Source organism: Mytilus californianus, unplaced genomic scaffold, assembly GCF_021869535.1.
Source record: "Mytilus californianus isolate M0D057914Y unplaced genomic scaffold, xbMytCali1.0.p SCAF_1, whole genome shotgun sequence".
Taxonomy (NCBI): Eukaryota; Metazoa; Mollusca; class Bivalvia; order Mytilida; family Mytilidae; genus Mytilus; species Mytilus californianus.
In genome coordinates this window covers 96976296-96993896 of record NW_026262581.1, presented here as the reverse complement: position 1 = coordinate 96993896, position 17601 = coordinate 96976296, and the positions used below count along the sequence as shown (strand labels likewise).

At 33.6% G+C, this 17601-nt stretch overlaps 1 protein-coding gene across 1 annotated transcript in view; it reads left to right on the top strand.

Annotated features, from left to right (window-relative positions):
* The window catches only part of LOC127738417 (uncharacterized), a 175977-nt gene that overhangs the window by 66111 nt on the left and 92265 nt on the right, over positions 1-17601 (top strand). The window contains exons 45-60 of the mRNA XM_052249661.1: positions 1459-1606; positions 2038-2205; positions 6586-6814; positions 7347-7537; positions 7906-8008; positions 8385-8816; positions 9324-9893; positions 10453-10710; positions 11248-11433; positions 12177-12346; positions 12843-13046; positions 13524-13781; positions 14339-14657; positions 15011-15379; positions 15754-16004; positions 16499-16997. Coding sequence (XP_052105621.1) covers positions 1459-1606; positions 2038-2205; positions 6586-6814; positions 7347-7537; positions 7906-8008; positions 8385-8816; positions 9324-9893; positions 10453-10710; positions 11248-11433; positions 12177-12346; positions 12843-13046; positions 13524-13781; positions 14339-14657; positions 15011-15379; positions 15754-16004; positions 16499-16997 — 4355 coding nt within the window. The remainder of the gene's footprint in view (positions 1-1458; positions 1607-2037; positions 2206-6585; positions 6815-7346; positions 7538-7905; positions 8009-8384; positions 8817-9323; positions 9894-10452; positions 10711-11247; positions 11434-12176; positions 12347-12842; positions 13047-13523; positions 13782-14338; positions 14658-15010; positions 15380-15753; positions 16005-16498; positions 16998-17601) is intronic.

Sequence of the window (17601 nt, the reverse complement as noted above, 5' to 3'; positions counted from 1 at the left end):
AATGCCCTTGAAGGTCTGTTTGAAATATTTAGTATACAATGAAAAATACTTTTTTGACCCTTAGAAATATTTAATTTATGGAAAATGGCCTCGTTAGCGCTCTCACAGGTACAATTTTTTATAAAATTATAGTATACTATAAGTAATGCCCTTGAAGGTCTGTTTGAAATATTTAGTATACAATAAAAAAAACTTTTTTGTCCCCCGCACACGCTTTTTATTTATAAATTGTTTTAAAGAACAAAAGTGTTTTTTTTTTAGTTATTGCCCCTGGATAGATAAAATATGTGCAACGCGGGGGACATTGGAACTCTGTTCTTTTATTTTAATTTATTATATACTTAGTAGTAAATACAGGTAAATTGTATGTGTAATACAATTGATGACAATTGTGATGTATTAGCCATCCATGATGAAATCGATATCAGTCACTGTTGCAAAGGCTTTATCAAACCCCTAATATGTATGATGTCACGTAATCGATATCAGTCACGTTAACAAAAGCTTTATCAAACCCCTAATATGTATGATGTCACGTAATCGATATCAGTCACGTTAACAAAGGCTTTATCAAACCCCTAATACGTATGATGTCACGTAATCAATATCAGTCACGTTAACAAAAGCTTTATCAAACCCCTAATATGTATGATGTCATGTTAACAAAAGCTTTATCAAACCCCTAATATGTATGATGTCATGTAATCGATATCAGTCATGTTAACAAAAGCTTTATCAAACCCCTAATATGTATGATGTCACGTAATCGATATCAGTCACGTTAACAAAAGCTTTATCAAACCCTAATATGTATTATGTATGTCTTGTGATAAATACATAAGAGAGATTAGTTGTACTTGAAGTATATGTATATAATAAAGTGTATTTGATGTGACTTTTTCAATATCACACACCATATCAACCCTCAACCAATATAATCTCTCAAGCAGAGCTCTTGGGATTATATTGGTGTCTCGGGTTGATACAGGTATGATATTGAAAAAGTCATATGATATTCTCTATCTATTACACTCAATTTTATGATTGAAAAATGATTTGGCAGTGTTATTTCATTATTTGATGAAATTTACCATGATTTTTTTTTTTATGATAGGGATATAACACTAGCTTGAAAAAGTCATATTAAACATATACTTTAAATCTATTTCCCTGATGTTGGCTGTATAATGCATACATGTTGGATACATATTATGTCTGCTAAATACTAATGAGACAGCAACCCTACAACACAATGAGAATAGAAACCTAATTGTAAATATTAAGTTTCCTTGTCTGTAGTAAATCATAGATCTTGGTTTAAGTGTAACAAAACAACATCCAAACTGCCAAATGTCAAGGATTTAAACCTCAAGATAGGATACTCTCCGTTTCCTTTGTTATAATGTTGACCATAAACTTAGCTATAAGAATTGATAAGTAATTATATATGTATTGCAGTTCATACAGAAGTAATTATGCTATAAAGACAACATTTGGATCTACATTGATAGACAGGACAGATGGATATATCAATACAACAGGATGTGATACTCAGAATAATAATACACACTATGGCAAAGTTGTTGTCCAGGATTATGTTGACAAGGTATTTACTCAATCAACCTTCTTATGGATAATACTTTCTGAAGTATATGCTTGAATGTTGTTGGTTGAATATGTCTATAGGTGTGGATATTTTACATGTTGTTTTCTTTTTGGAATATATAAATGTGCAATGTAATTACTCATAAATTAAGGCTTATAAAACTTTAAAAGACTCAATGATGGCTTAAAAGAATGTTTTTCTAGTATAAAAAGATGTGATGTCATCTTGGTTTACCCACTTTTAATTACAGGTATATAAAACATAAGGTGTTTTCTTGCTACAACATATCCCATATTGATGATTTGTTATTAAACCACCATCAATCAATCGTTATTTTATTAAAATGTGAATTGATTACATATTGCAAAATATCGTATATAAAGTTCTCTTAATATTTAACCTTTGTTACAAAATAACCTTATGCTTTGTAGATTTATATATATCTTGAGAAGACCAGTGACTATGCAGCTCTTAGTGAGTTTGAGATTTACGTTAGTGAAGATTTTACAACAAATGAACAAGATGTTTACTCAAACTCTCCTGGAGCAGGTTATATCATGCACAGTGTCGATAAACTGGAGAAATATGAGTTTGATAAGGTGAGCAAAATTAAAGGTGTAAAAGAATTAAGAAAAGATTGTCACAATTGAGAAGTCATGGAAGCCAGACTTAGGCATGCTGTTTATGGTATGGTGTAAGTGTAGGTTGCATAAACAGTTTTTGTCGAGCCTGCAACTTTTGTCGCAGAAAGCTCGACATAGGGATAGTGATCCGGCGGCGGTGTTAACTAACTTCTTAAAAGCTTAATATTTCCGAAGGTAGAAGACCTGGATTCTTCATACTTTGTATATAGATGCCTTATGATAAGAAGTTTCTGTCTGTCATATGCCCATTGTCCTTGACCTCATTTTCATGGTTCAGTGACTACTTGAAAAAAAAGTTCAGATTTTTTGTAATGTTAATTTCTCTCTTATTATGAGTAATAGGATAACTATATTTAGTATGTGCGTACCTTGCAAGGTCCTCATGCCTGTCAGACAGTTTTCACTTGACCTCGACCTCATTTCATGGATCAGTGAACAAGGTTAAGTTTTCGTGGTCAAGTCCATATCTCGGATACTATAAGCAATAGGTCTACTATATTTGGTGTATGTAATGATTGTAAGGTGTACATGTCCAACTGGCAGGTGTCATCTGACCTTGACCTCATTTTCATGGTTCAGTGGTCATAGTTTAGTTTTTGTGTTTTGGTCTGTTTTTCTAATACTGTATGCAGTAGGTCAACTTTATTTGGTGTATGGAAATATTTTACGATGTACATGTCAGTCTGGGAGGTTTTATTTGACCTTGACCTCATTTTCATGGTTCATTGCTCAATGTTAACTTTTTGTGTTTTGGTCTGTTTTTCTAATTCAGTATGCAGTAGGTCAACTATATTTGGTGTATGGAAATATTTTACGATGTACATGTCAGTCTGGCAGGTTTTATTTGACCTTGACCTCATTTTCACGGTTCATTGCTCAATGTTAACTTTTTTGTGTTTTGGTCTGATTTTCTAATTCAGTATGCAGTAGGTCAACTATATTTGGTGTATGGAAATATTTTATGATGTACATGTCAGTCTGGCAGGTTTTATTTAACCTTGACCTCATTTTCATGGTTCATTGCTCAATGTTAAGTTCTTGTGTTTTGGTCTGTTTTTCTAATACTGTATGCAGTAGGTCAACTATATTTGGTGTATGGAAATATTTTACGATGTACATGTCAGTCTGGGAGGTTTTATTTGACCTTGACCTCATTTTCATGGTTCATTGCTCAATGTTAACTTTTTGTGTTTTGGTCTGTTTTTCTAATTCAGTATGCAGTAGGTCAACTATATTTGGTGTATGGAAATATTTTACGATGTACATGTCAGTCTGGCAGGTTTTATTTGACCTTGACCTCATTTTCACGGTTCATTGCTCAATGTTAACTTTTTTGTGTTTTGGTCTGATTTTCTAATTCAGTATGCAGTAGGTCAACTATATTTGGTGTATGGAAATATTTTATGATGTACATGTCAGTCTGGCAGGTTTTATTTGACCTTGACCTCATTTTCATGGTTCATTGCTCAATGTTAAGTTCTTGTGTTTTGGTCTGTTTTTCTAATACTGTATGCAGTAGGTCAACTATATTTGGTGTATGGAAATATTTTACGATGTACATGTCAGTCTGGCAGGTTTTATTTGACCTTGACCTCATTTTCATGGTTCATTGCTCAATGTTAACTTTTTGTGTTTTGGTCTGTTTTTCTAATTCAGTATGCAGTAGGTCAACTATATTTGGTGTATGGAAATATTTTACGATGTACATGTCAGTCTGGCAGGTTTTATTTGACCTTGACCTCATTTTCACGGTTCATTGCTCAATGTTAACTTTTTTGTGTTTTGGTCTGATTTTCTAATTCAGTATGCAGTAGGTCAACTATATTTGGTGTATGGAAATATTTTATGATGTACATGTCAGTCTGGCAGGTTTTATTTGACCTTGACCTCATTTTCATGGTTCATTGCTCAATGTTAAGTTCTTGTGTTTTGGTCTGTTTTTCTAATACTGTATGCAGTAGGTCAACTATATTTGGTGTATGGAAATATTTTACGATGTACATGTCAGTCTGGCAGGTTTTATTTGACCTTGACCTCATTTTCATGGTTCATTGCTCAATGTAAAGTTTTTGTTGAGCCTGCGACTTTTGTCGCAGAAAGCTCGACATAGGGATAGTGATCCAGCGGCGGCAGCGTTAGCTAACTTCTTAAAAGCTTTATATTTTAGAAGGTGGAAGATCTGGATGCTTCATACTTTGTATATGGATGCCTCATGTTACGAAGTTTCTGTCAGTCACATGTTCAATGTCCTTGACCTCATTTTCATGGTTCAGTGACTACTTGAAAAAAAAGTTCAGATTTTTTGTAATGTTAAATTCTCTCTTATTATAAGTAATAGGATAACTATATTAGGTGTGTGCGTACCTTGCAAGGTCCTCATGCCCGTCATACAGTTTTCACTTGACCTCGACCTCATTTCATGGATCAGTGAACAAGGTTAAGTTTTGTTGGTCAAGTCCATATCTCAGATACTATAAGCAATAGGTCTAGTATATACGGTGTATGGAAGGACTGTAAGGTGTACATGTCCAACTGGCAGGTGTCATCTGACCTTGACCTCATTTTCATGGTTCAGTGGTTATAGTTAAGTTTTTGTGTTTTGGTCTGTTTTTCTTATACTGTATGCAATAGGTCTACTATACTTGGTGTACGGAATGATTGTAAGGTGTACATGTCTAACTGGCAGGTGTCATCTGACCTTGACCTCATTTTCATGGTTCAGTGGTCAAAGTTAAGTTTTTGAGTTTTGGTCTTTTTTTCTAATACTATATGCAATAGTTCAACTATATTTGGTGTATGAAAATATTTTATGATCTATATGTCAGTCACGCAGGTTTTATTTGACCTTGACCTCATTTTCAAGGTTCATTGCTCAGTGTTAAATTTTTGTGTTTTGGTCTGTTTTTCTTCAACGATAAGCAATAGGTCAACTATATTTGTTGCATGGAAGAATTGTTAGCTGTACATGCCTGCCTAGCATGGTTCATCTGACCTTGACCTAATTTTCATTGTTCATTGTTCAATGTTTAGTTAACTTGGTTGATGTTAAGTTTATGTGACAGTTGTAATAAAGCTTTATATTTAGGACTATCAACATAATATCAATGATTAGTAAAGAAGGCGAGACATTTCAGCGTGTGCACTCTTGTTGTGTTTTGGTCTGTTTTTCTAATACTGTATGCAGTAGGTCAACTATATTTGGTGTATGGTATGATTGTAAGGTGTATATGTCTGTCTGGCAGGTATCATCTGACCTTCACCTCATTTTCATGGTTGATTGGTCAATGTTCAGTTTTCCTGGTTAACTTTGTTTCTTAGATACTTTAAGCAATAGGTCAACTATATTTGATGCATGGAATGATTTTAAGGTGTACATGTATGTCTGGCAGGGTTCATCTGACCTTGACTTCATTTTCATGGTTCATTGGTCAGTATAGAATTTCCATGGTTTGGTCTGTTTCTTTTATACTATAAGCAATAGGTCATCTCTATTCTGTGTATGGAATGATTGTATTAAAGGTGTACCTGTATTTCCGGCTTTGTTTATCTGACCTTGACCTCATTTTCTTGGATCATAAATGTTAATATGATACTTGTAGTAAAACTTTATATGTAGGACTATCAACATAAAATCAATGGTCAGTATAGTAGGCGAGACATTTCAGCGTGTGCACTCTTGTTAAAAGTTTGTATATAGGTTAGTTAAATAGGAACCACTGATTGGTAAGTCCATAGATATTCATTTTAAGATGTATGCAGATATCTTTTGTGTGTTATACCCCTGCCCTGAAAGTAGGGGGTTATACTGGTTTTAAGTCTGACAGTCCTAGGCTTCCATTTTGTTTTTGTCTGTCCTTCCGTCCCATTAAATTATGTCACACTTTTCTCAGGAACTTTAAATGAGAGCTTTCTGAAATTTGGTAACAAGTTTCATGTGAGTATGCTATACCATGCGATATGTTTTCACATTCATTACTTATCAACTCCCTGTTTACAGAAAACTTACACATAATGGAAGTGTTTGAAATTTTCGTAATATTTTTCCCAAGAATTTCTAACCATAGCTTCCTGAAATTTGGTATCAAGCTGCAAGTGAGCATGCTATACCGTATGATGCATATTAAGAGTCATCGATACTGTTTAGCTTATTTATCTGTACATATTTTAATTGAATATTGGATCATATTTTTACTTTAACATTCTGATTTGATGACAATATTATTGAACCAATAAAATGAATTAATTTGATAGTACAGTCTAGATAATTCTATGAATTATAACAATTAAGAATTTATTATCCAGTCACATGAGTTTGATATTAACATTTTTTTTTAGCTGACTGTAAAAGGAGGAGCATCTTTAGAGATGTCCAGTAATGATGCGTGGCTGTATGTACATGAAACAGAAGGTGACAATACTGGACGAGTTACTATCAGAGTTAGCCAGACCATGACAACTTCAATGGATCAAGAATTACTAGAATTCAGTGTCCTCACACAGAGACAATCACATCTACAACTCCCACCCTCAATTACATGCAGGGAGGTAGATCTTGTCATAAAAGGTAAATATTTTCTTGTATCAACCAGGAAAATAATATGAATATTTGATTAATTTTGTTATTTAAATACAAAAATTGAACATTTCTGTTTCTTTTGATATAAACACACTATTTAGAATTAAAAAAATTGTAAATTAAGAAATGTTGTGACATTATTGCACTGAAAGAAGGAACTAATGTTCCATTATTGAAATTGCATGTTAAATTTTGAATACATTTTTTTTGTATACAGCATCTCCTGAAACTGCATTAATTAACCTCTAATTTTTGTCCATTGATCATGAGTTAAATTAATAAACTCAATCAATAAGCTCTGTATTTACCAAAGAATTATAAAGCTTTAAAATGAAAAAAAGATATACAAGCTAGATTTTAATCTGAAGATTAATTAAGCAACTTTTTAAATGAAAATGGATTGCAGAGTTTAAACATTTATTGCATGGGAAAGAAAAAAGGTCATTTAAAAAAAAAAATCATAGCTAAAACGAAAGGTATGTGATTGAAGACAGATGTTATAGGTATTTGTTTCTTTCAGGACATTTTGAGACTATGGAGAATGTGACAGTGAATGCATATTGTAGTCTGACTATTGACCACTATGAACCAACTATTAATAAGATAGACCATTTAGATATCAAAACTTTTGGTGACATGAGTGTTACAACAGACAGAGAAGCACTAACCACATTAGTAGGCACAACTTTAACAGTCAGGAGTGGGGCTCAGGTACAGCTAATACCTATAATTTCAATAATTCTTTGAAAGAGTATTCAGGGAATGAACTTGAAATTTGTTATGTTTTATATATAGCTACTAAGATAAGAATAGTCTAAAGTAATTTGATTTGACTTTTACTCTTTTTACATCAAATTTACAGGTGTGAAAATTTGGAATTTCCTTCAGACCCAACTTAACTTACTATAAAGTGTCTCATCAGTTTTCCAGTAGAAAATTTCAGCAAATTAATGATTATTAAAAGCTACTTGATGATGGCTAAAATTATGAACTACCTTTTTTTATGAAAAATTGTTTGTCTATTGTTGAAGACCGTAGATTATATCTACTTATTTTATATAACAACTTTATTTTTTCAGCTGTTTTCAAATGACTTAAAGCTTAGCTACACCAACATTACAATAGAGCCATATGGGATGTTGTTTGTTGATAAAGGTGTACCTGAGATAGAAAGGGAAACAGGTATATAGTATTGATAAAAACAAATTTCTAAAAAAAAATGTAAATGAATGGACCAAAATTTCAATGACGGTTTTCTTTTTTTTGGTTTCATAGGTTGTAAGATGCTGATGAATTTACAATAATAAATTGAAAAATCATTGGTTATCCAAATACATTGTACTATAAAAGATATTTGTAATGTTGAAGTTAGAAATGGAATAAATGTTCTCAGTAATTTGTCAAATTTTTGCTTGATTTTGATGAACTTATATTGTTTACATTTGATGCTAGGAGTTTCTAAAATGATGAAGTGCAACTCTTATTGTTGATCAAATGAATTTTCTCCATATGAACACTACTTATGGATGTAAGTATTAAAAGATAAGTTAAATTTTAGGAATTGGCAGAGGATACTCAAGCCCAACTGGTTGTTCTGGTGGTGGCCATGGGGGTAATGGAGGTCAAGGAGAAGGTCAGATTGTAGTTGGTGCTGGTGACGGGTCATATCTACAACCAACAACATTTGGAAAAGATGGAGGACATTCAAACTTCCCTCATGTTGGAGGTCGGGGAGGAGGAAGGCTAGAACTTAATGTTACCCATACATTGACTGTAGATGGTGAATTAACAGCAAGGGGAGGTGACTGGTGGTCATATCAGTCTGGTGGGGGAAGTGGTGGAAGTATTTACATACATACTTGGACTATAGATGGAGATGGAATAATTGATGGTTCAGGCGGTGTGGGTTATGATGGTCCAGCTACCTCCCATGGAGGAGGTGGTGGTGGAGGTAGAATAGCACTTTACTATACCTACGACTTTTATGTTGGTAAGTTGAAAGTTGACAATCGTCTGTACTTATAAAATATGAGCTGTGTCGGATAGAAATCAACCTTATGCAAATAAACAGCAATATATCTGTTCACTTATTTTGAGTTGAAAATTCTCTATGCAAAGTTTGTAATTGTTTGAAAATTGAGTTGATATAAGAACCCTTCAAAACAGACCAAAATTCATGTTTTATTTGGTTTTTGAATGTTCCAAAGTCGATCAAAGTCTTATACATGTACATGTATATGTGCACTTGCATAAGGTCGTTTTCTATCCGAAGCAGCTCATATGTGGCTAAGGCAAAAATTGTTTTATATAACAGAGGATTCAGTTACATTTGTGTATACTAAATTAATCATACAGGATTGAAGAAAAATTGCATTATCATAGATACTTCTACTTTTGGTGATAATTTTTCAGATGATCCTCAATAGAAAAAGTATGAAAAATATTGTTACATTTTGAAAATTTTTGGCTGCCAATTTTTTAATCTTCCGTATTTTAGGAACATTTAAGTGTGCTGGAGGAGAAGGTGGAGTAAATGCAGAAGATGGTGGACCAGGAACAGTGTATGTTCATCTGTTACCCATCAACCCAGCTGATCTGTCAAACTTTGTCTCCAACAGGACTCTCTTTGTTGACAACCATAACAGGTCTCCTAAAAATTTGTTCAGAAATTTAACTGACTTTTACAGTAATTACTCCTTGGGCAGTGGTGTAGCATGGATCATACCATCAGATTACCCAGAGTTTGTAGTAGAGACAAAACTTAGCACTCAGATGATACTTGAAGAATTGCAAATATACCGATCAGCTTCAATAGCTATGGTTAAGCCTGATGATACAACATTCAGAGTGGATCTGAGTGTAGATCTTATTGATGGTGATAAAACTGGCCATGTACAAATAGGTTATAATCAGGCATTCTATATAGGGTCAGGACAACTGCCTAATCATCTGTCCGTGTATAGAGGAGGGGAAGTAACTCTGCAAGGAGAACTGAGAGTTGCAGGTGTTGATGTGATGATTGAGGGAAACATGAGAAATGTGGAAAACTTGACCGTGGTAGAAGGAGGTACACATTATTAATTAATCAGGATTATAGATAGTTCATGGTGTGTTAAAAGTTGTTATTCCATTGCCATGTGGATTAATTGTGGATTGATCAAAAAATTCTTTATCCTCTTGCCAAACAGAATTTGGGAGATGATACAATTTTTTGTTAAGGTTTAGATTTTAGCAAATGCAAGTTGTGAATGACTATCATTCAAAGTTTTATCTGAATTCAATTTCTATATCGTATATGATCATATATCTTTAACTTTGATTTTTGTCAGGAGGATTCTTCTTATAAATCAGAAGGTTCTAGTTTTACCCAAATGTAGTTTCACTTAAAATTTGCAAGGGGATTAGTGAAATTTGAAACTACTCCTTTTTTTTGGTTTTTATGGAAAAAAAAACAGAATTTTATTTATATGTCCCTTTTTTAAGAATTTACAATGCCAAATTTGAATCTTAGTTTAGTATGTACAAAGTGAGACAGACTTTGTAGGTATATTTCATATGCATATACAAAAATGCAACTTAACCAGTAAGTATCTGATTGATATTGTGTACTATTCATATTATTTTAGGTACATTAAGAATAAATGAGATGACAGACACTTCCTATAACATTCAGGACGAAATCCAGTTTACAGCTATCGACATTCGTAACCTTGGTTCTATGTACATGAACAATGGCATGGATAAACACATCCTGACAGGGAACTATCTACAGGTGTATCCAGGGGGACTGCTGAATGCTAAGAACTTGCAGATTAACGCTGAAAGTGTCATTGTTGATGTGTTGGGAGAGGTCAGGGCTGATCATAATGGCTATTGCACAGGAGGTAAGAGTAAAAATTTAATGTTTCCTTTTCTACGATTATTGGAAAGAGTTTTAAAGGCTACTTGCATGAGGTGTTTTTGTAATGTTTATTCTGATTGATTGATATGATAATCTGTGTTTGAAAGTAACTTGAGTAATCTGTCTGTCTGGCTGTCAATTGCAACTCCTCCTAAACACCTTGATGAATATCGATCAAACTTGGCACAGTTGTTCAACACTACATGAAGAGGTATAATCTCAGGTCTACATGTCAAAGTGGAGATATTCCAACTTACTACATGAAGGGTTATTATCTCAGGTCTAGATAATCCAACTTACCTACTTCAATATTGCAACTCTCCCTAAATGGCTGGACAAATATTGATGAAACTTTAAACAGTTATAAAACACTACCTCAGGATATGCTTAAAGGTAAAAAAATCTGCTTCACAAGCTAAAGGGGAGATAATCAAATTTGTAGAAAGGGGGTAACCATTAAGGTACAAGACATTCTACTGCTCATTGAATTTGAGACAACTTTTATTTTTCAATGTTTCAGGTCCTGGAGAAGGATTTACTGTGGCTCACAGTGATGGTGTATATGGAACAGGTGGCAGTTATGGTGGAGAAGGAGGCACTGAGGATCAAAGTCATGACGCACCGCTACCTTCAGGACAGTTTAATAGACCTAACAATTTTGGCAGTAATGGAGGACAAGGCAGCTATGATGGTCATGAATATACAGGTTAATATTTTATAATTGTATTTATTGTACAGATCCTTTTTACTTTTTGTTGAACTAAGAAATCAGTATGATCAAGTTTAAGGCTGTAAACTAAGGTTATAAATGGATCTTTTGGTCCTTAAAAACTTGCATAGACTAATTAAACAATATAAATATTTTACTATATAATTGGCTAATGCAAATAAATTAAGGAAAACAGTACTATTTCTTGAAGAGTTGCCACCATAAATTGAGGATTTGCCAGCAATAACTTTTCAAACATGGTAATTTTCCTATTGTAATACTAGCAAATTGTTTAAAACAAAAGAATTGAATTACCTGGAAATATCGACTGCTATTGTGCAACATTACTATATCCCACTCTAGGAGTTGGGAGTATATTGCATTCACCTTGTCAATCAATTGTCCGTTCATCCATATGTTCAGCCAACAAATATTTCTGTCATACTTTCTTCAGGTACTGCTGAACTGAAGTCAGTAGCTTGATAGTAATGAGTTGTAACGTTTGAGCACTTTTTGGATCATTCATTGACCAAATTTCTGTGAATTACTTTGAATATTTCAATATGTTGAATGAAAAATTGTATTCGAAGTAAGATTGGGGATATGCTTATCGTGACAGCACATGCATTCTTGTTACTTATGACTCTGACTGTCAACCCTGACAGCAGTCAAAGCTTGTAGTGCCATGACAGTTACTCGTGAAGACCATAAAACTGATTATGAATTTATGTATTTTACAGGTGGTTGTGGAGCAGGGATTATTTACTTTAACATCACCAAGGAGACAAAAGTGGATGGAATTGTCAGTGCTAATGGACAGGATGGAGCTCACTCTAGTTACGCTGGTGGTGGAACAGGAGGTAGTCTCCTCATAGAAACTGTTTTGTTTGATGGCACAGGTTCTGTAGAGGTAGGTTCTTGGAAGTGTGAAAAAATTGCATTCCTTGTCACTATTGTGAATTATGTTCATGTAAAATTTGCTTATTCTTTTTTCATGATTGTACTGGTAAATTGACCTGTAAAATAGTATTTTGGCAGTCAACATTTCACACTTTTACACTGACAGCAGCAGTCTCAGATGAGACACAGGGATCTGTCAAACCCTTTGGAAATTTTTTTACCACATTTTTGGCTTCTAAATTTTTTTTCTGTTTTGAGCTTTTCTGATCAAGATAGATCTAGAAATTGACATTTCACATAGCAATAGTTGTATGTTTTACCATAAATTAAATTATTTGAAAATCTAAAGTTTTTGTTTAAACACTAGTTCTTATTAAAAACTGTACTGAAATGTTTTAGGTAGTGTGGAATATTGGCTTGCTCAGGTAACAAGTAACACTTTGGTATCACTTAATTGTAGATTAGATTCAAGAGATTTAGCAGTGGTATTTTTGTTCTATTTTTAGATAACTGGAGGTTCGGGAAGAAATGGTGGATCAGGAGGTCGTCTTTCTATTATATACAGTTCTTATGCTTACATTGGAGAACTTAAGTCACTAGGTGGCGCTGGAGATGGTGGGGAGACAGGAGCTGCTGGAACAGTATACCTCAGAAACACAGGAACATCACCCGAAACTAAGCTACAAGTCTATAACCAGGAAGGAAAGGGTGTATGTATTAATAGTACAATATTGTTACCAATACAGTAAGCTTCTGGTTGATAGTATAACCTTGCCAGGCAAGATTGATAACAATATGCCTTTGTGAAACAGAAAGACTGAGATGTAAAAATAGAATGACCCCATAAAATTCTAAAATTGCATGTAGAAGTAAATAAACATTTGAGCATTGTTTTTTTTATATTTGAATAAGAATCTGCTTTTCTTCTTTTATTGTAATATGTGTCAAAAAAACAATATTATCAAAAATAAAAAAATATATTGGCTAACAAATTTGACACTGTATGGCAAGCTTTTTTTTTATCCAACAAACTTAGACAGTTTTAGACGAACACCCACTATATATGACACTCTCAATAGAAAAAAATTGGGAGAAACGCTTGATCCATGTTACAAAAAAACTATACGAAGCAAGCTCAGAAACAGTGTAAATATAGAAATATTCAAAATATACTGCTATAATTTCAGAATAGAAAAACCAGAATTACTATCCCTGATGTGACAACAGAAGAACACGAACTTGACACATTAGATCTTGGTACATACGCTAATGTAGGAATGATGGCCATAGACTCAAGTGGTCTACCTTCCAATGGTGACAGAAAACTGACATTGTCCAAAGTAGAAGGAGATAATACAGCTGGTGTACATGTAGAGTCTGGAATGTGGCTAAATATAGATTTTGGTTCTACAGCTATTTTGACGTTTGATGTGTCCTTATATGAGGTATAGTATTATCATAACATATATCTATTTGTATACACACTAAGAATTTTATTGTTAAATAAGAAATTAATTGTCACAAAGTACATCTATAAAAAAAATTTTATTCGATTATAACACAAATTTGATATTTACAGTAATACAAAATATGTCAATGGTTCGTGGAATTTTATGTCTTTCTATGCAGTTTACTGGACATATTTTAAAACTGTTACTGAATTTGTTTGCAAAAATATATAGTTGTGTATTTTACATTTAGAGACAAATATGATTTTAATCAAATTGGGTATGATGGTGATGTATATTTATAGTTCATTGCTATATCTTGCTTTTATTTAGTCAGTGTGATATTGGGCCAAACTTTGTACTTTTAGTTTACTTTTTAGCAGGAAATCATTGAGAAGACATATATTCTGTACTGGTATTTTTTCAGATATTTACTGCATATACATTATTCTATGTTTATGTTAAGCTGGTTGCTGTCTCAATGTATACCCTGCAGCTCCATAAAATAAAGAATTTAACTAGATTTTGTAAATTTATTTTTTTTTCTCCGTCAGGATGGAACAGTGAACCTACCATTTGATACCTATCTGCGAGACTGTCGTATATCCCTGTATGGAGGTACTGTACAAGGTCTGCAGAAAATGAACATCTCATTAGATGGAGCATTCTATGTCTATCCTAAAGAGAAGCAAAATGAAAATGATGTAATGGAACCCAATGTATTTGAGTTGGATAGTATAGCCATATTGGATGGTGGACTGTTTGAGTATTTTGGGGAAGCTGTCAATGATAACAAATTAGATATCACACTGAATGGAAGTCTGAGTATCAATGGTGGAGGTGAATTCAGGGCCAACAATATGTACCTAGAAGGTATTATTTCTTATCATACCACACAGTCTGTCTTAATTTTCCTAAAAAAATAAATAATGGCTTTGTTTAACTTAAATGTAATTAATTAAAGGTGCAATAGGGGAAGCTCTCAAAGTGTATCATCATAAAATAGGAATAGGCTTGCTTTCTGTATGTCTAAACAGACAGATTTTAGATTGTTATTTTTATGTCTTCATTGTAAAATTTCATATAGATATTTATTCATTAGAAATGATAAAAAAAAAAAACTTAGAAGAATTTTTAATGCAAAATATTGAATGACAAAGCAAATTCTTATAACTTACATTAACAGTTTTAGGATGACTACAGAACATATATATTTATCTTTATAGCTGCCAACATTACCATTGATTCAGAGGGTCTCATGACTGGTCTAGGACGGGGTTGGGAAGCAGGTAAAGGGGAAGCTCCAGGTACAAATCACACAGATGGAGGAGCTGGAGCTTCCCATGGCGGTCACGGGGGAGCAGGAGCAGGTGGAACATATGCATCACTAGCCTACGGTAATGTTCGCATGCCAACAGCCTATGGAAGTGGTGGACCAGAAAGTTTGGCTGATGACGGAGAAGGTGGTGGTATTATATATCTTAAGGCTTTACAGAACATGGAGATTGATGGAGATATTAATGTAGATGGTAATAGTTCTAGAGCTGGTGGAGGCTCAGGAGGCAGCATTGTACTAGAAGCCGCTCATTTTACAGGTATTTTATTGTATAGTAATCCAAAAACATATTGGAAAACTTATCCAGGGTTTTTAAGGTTTCAGGGTCCATGAAAAGTAAACATGAAATAATAAACTTTTATAAATGCAATAGTTCTAGTAAAGAAATTTTTGTTCTTCCATTCTTGTAATAATCACATGATAATGGCTAGCTGATGTTTAATTGAACTTGCCAAATTAGGATTCTGCTTTTCAATTTCCATATAATGTGGAGCCTGCAATATGATAAATTCTTTTACAAGGATTTTCATTTTTGCAATTCTTATGGTAAATTCTACATGGCTCAGGGTATTTGTTACTTTTGCATAGCTATGTATATGGATATTTGTAAGATTTATTTTGTATACTTTTCAGGATCTGGTACAATATCATCTAGGGGTGGTGATTCTGCCTGTGTAGATCATTGTAATAGTTGTAATGAGAAACTGAGATGTACAGAATGTGAACCAGGATGGTTCCTTGTCAGCGGCAACTGTGTAGCCTCATGTCAGAAAACAGCCAATCAATGCTGTTACAAATATGACACAACATTAGCATGTAATTTCAACGACACTGATAACTGCTACAGAGGATATTGTGATGGGGAAACAAGTGCTACACCTCTGGTAAACATTATTATGTTAGAAATATACTTTATTTTAAATGCTTGTTTTGGATTGATTGTAAGGCAGTTGATTGTTTAAGTGCAAAATAGGTCAGGGGAGGGGGCAAAATTAAGAGTTCGAGACACAAACAAGAATGAATGTGCTACTCATTACCCTGTAGATTATTAATCACTGCCCACTCAGTCATGGTCTATTAACTTTGAAACTTTTGCATCTTTAACATGTTAAAGTTTGTGATTAGGTTAGTTTAAGGAGACCTACTTATGATAAGTCAAATATATTTGGTATGTAGTGGATCTAGTATTTGCATATCTTATTTCCATGGAGATTATTTGGCCCAATACAATTATAAAACTGGCATTCATAATTTCATTCGTGATTTTCCTTCACAAAATTTTTACAATAGCATTATCTCACATTTTTATTGGTGATTCAAAATAATAAATGAATGCATTAATTTCGGAATTTACAGTAACTAATTTTATATCATTCAGACTGTTGGAGGTGGTGGAGGAGGAGGCAGGATAGCAGTCTTTGCTACTGATTCCAACACCTACAGAGGCTCTTATCCAACTCAAGGAGGGAACAGTTTTATGGAAAAAGGAGGCTCTGGTACTGTATTTGTACAGGCACCAGATTCAACCAGTGGTGTTACTGAAACCTCCATCTATGTCAGTAACAACGGTTATAATCCCAACAATGATTTTATTGATGACAAAGAACAGGATAACAGTAGAACTTACATTGTTACCACAGATACAGACACAAGCAGTTCTCTGACATTTGATCATTTATATATTAATGAGGGAGGTCATTTGGCCTTCAGAAACACCTCTAATAACCCTCCAACAGTTACCATTGGTTATCTCCATGGTGATAAGACTGGCATGCTCCATGTGACCAAAGAGCAGCTAGTTACAATAGAAGACAATGAGACACCATTCCCTACTTCATTTAGGATTTATGAGGAAGCACAATTTAATATGCCACTAAGTAAGACTTATACATCATTTTATAATGTTATTGATACGTAAGAATTATTTTCTATGATTTTAATTGAATGGCTAATCTAGTCATTTTTAGCTCACCTGGCCCAAAGGGCCAAGTGAGCTTTTCTCATCAGTTGCCACTGTCGTCTGTTAACTTTTACAAAAATATTCTCCTCTGAAACTACAGGACCAAATTTAACCAAACTTGGCCACAATCATCATTGGGGTATCTAGTTTAAAATATGTGTCAGAGGACCCGTCTGCCATCCAAGATGGCTGACATGGCAAAAATAGAACAAGGTGGTAAAGTGCAAGTTTTGTCTATTACTTTGAAAACTGTTATAAATAGAGAAAATCTGACAGTGGCTGAAATGTTTGAAATGTTGAGCTCTACCAATTATCTATTTACGTCAAAACTGTCAGGGAACTTATTCTAGGAGTTATTGCCCTTAAATGACAAATTTTGCCTTTTTATTTCATTTTTGCCTATTATTTTGAAAACTATATTAGATACAGAAAAACTTTAAATGCAAAAATGATCAGCAAGACAAGATCTACGAACAAGTTGGCATGGTCGAAATCGTCAGTTGACTCCTTATTAGAGTCAT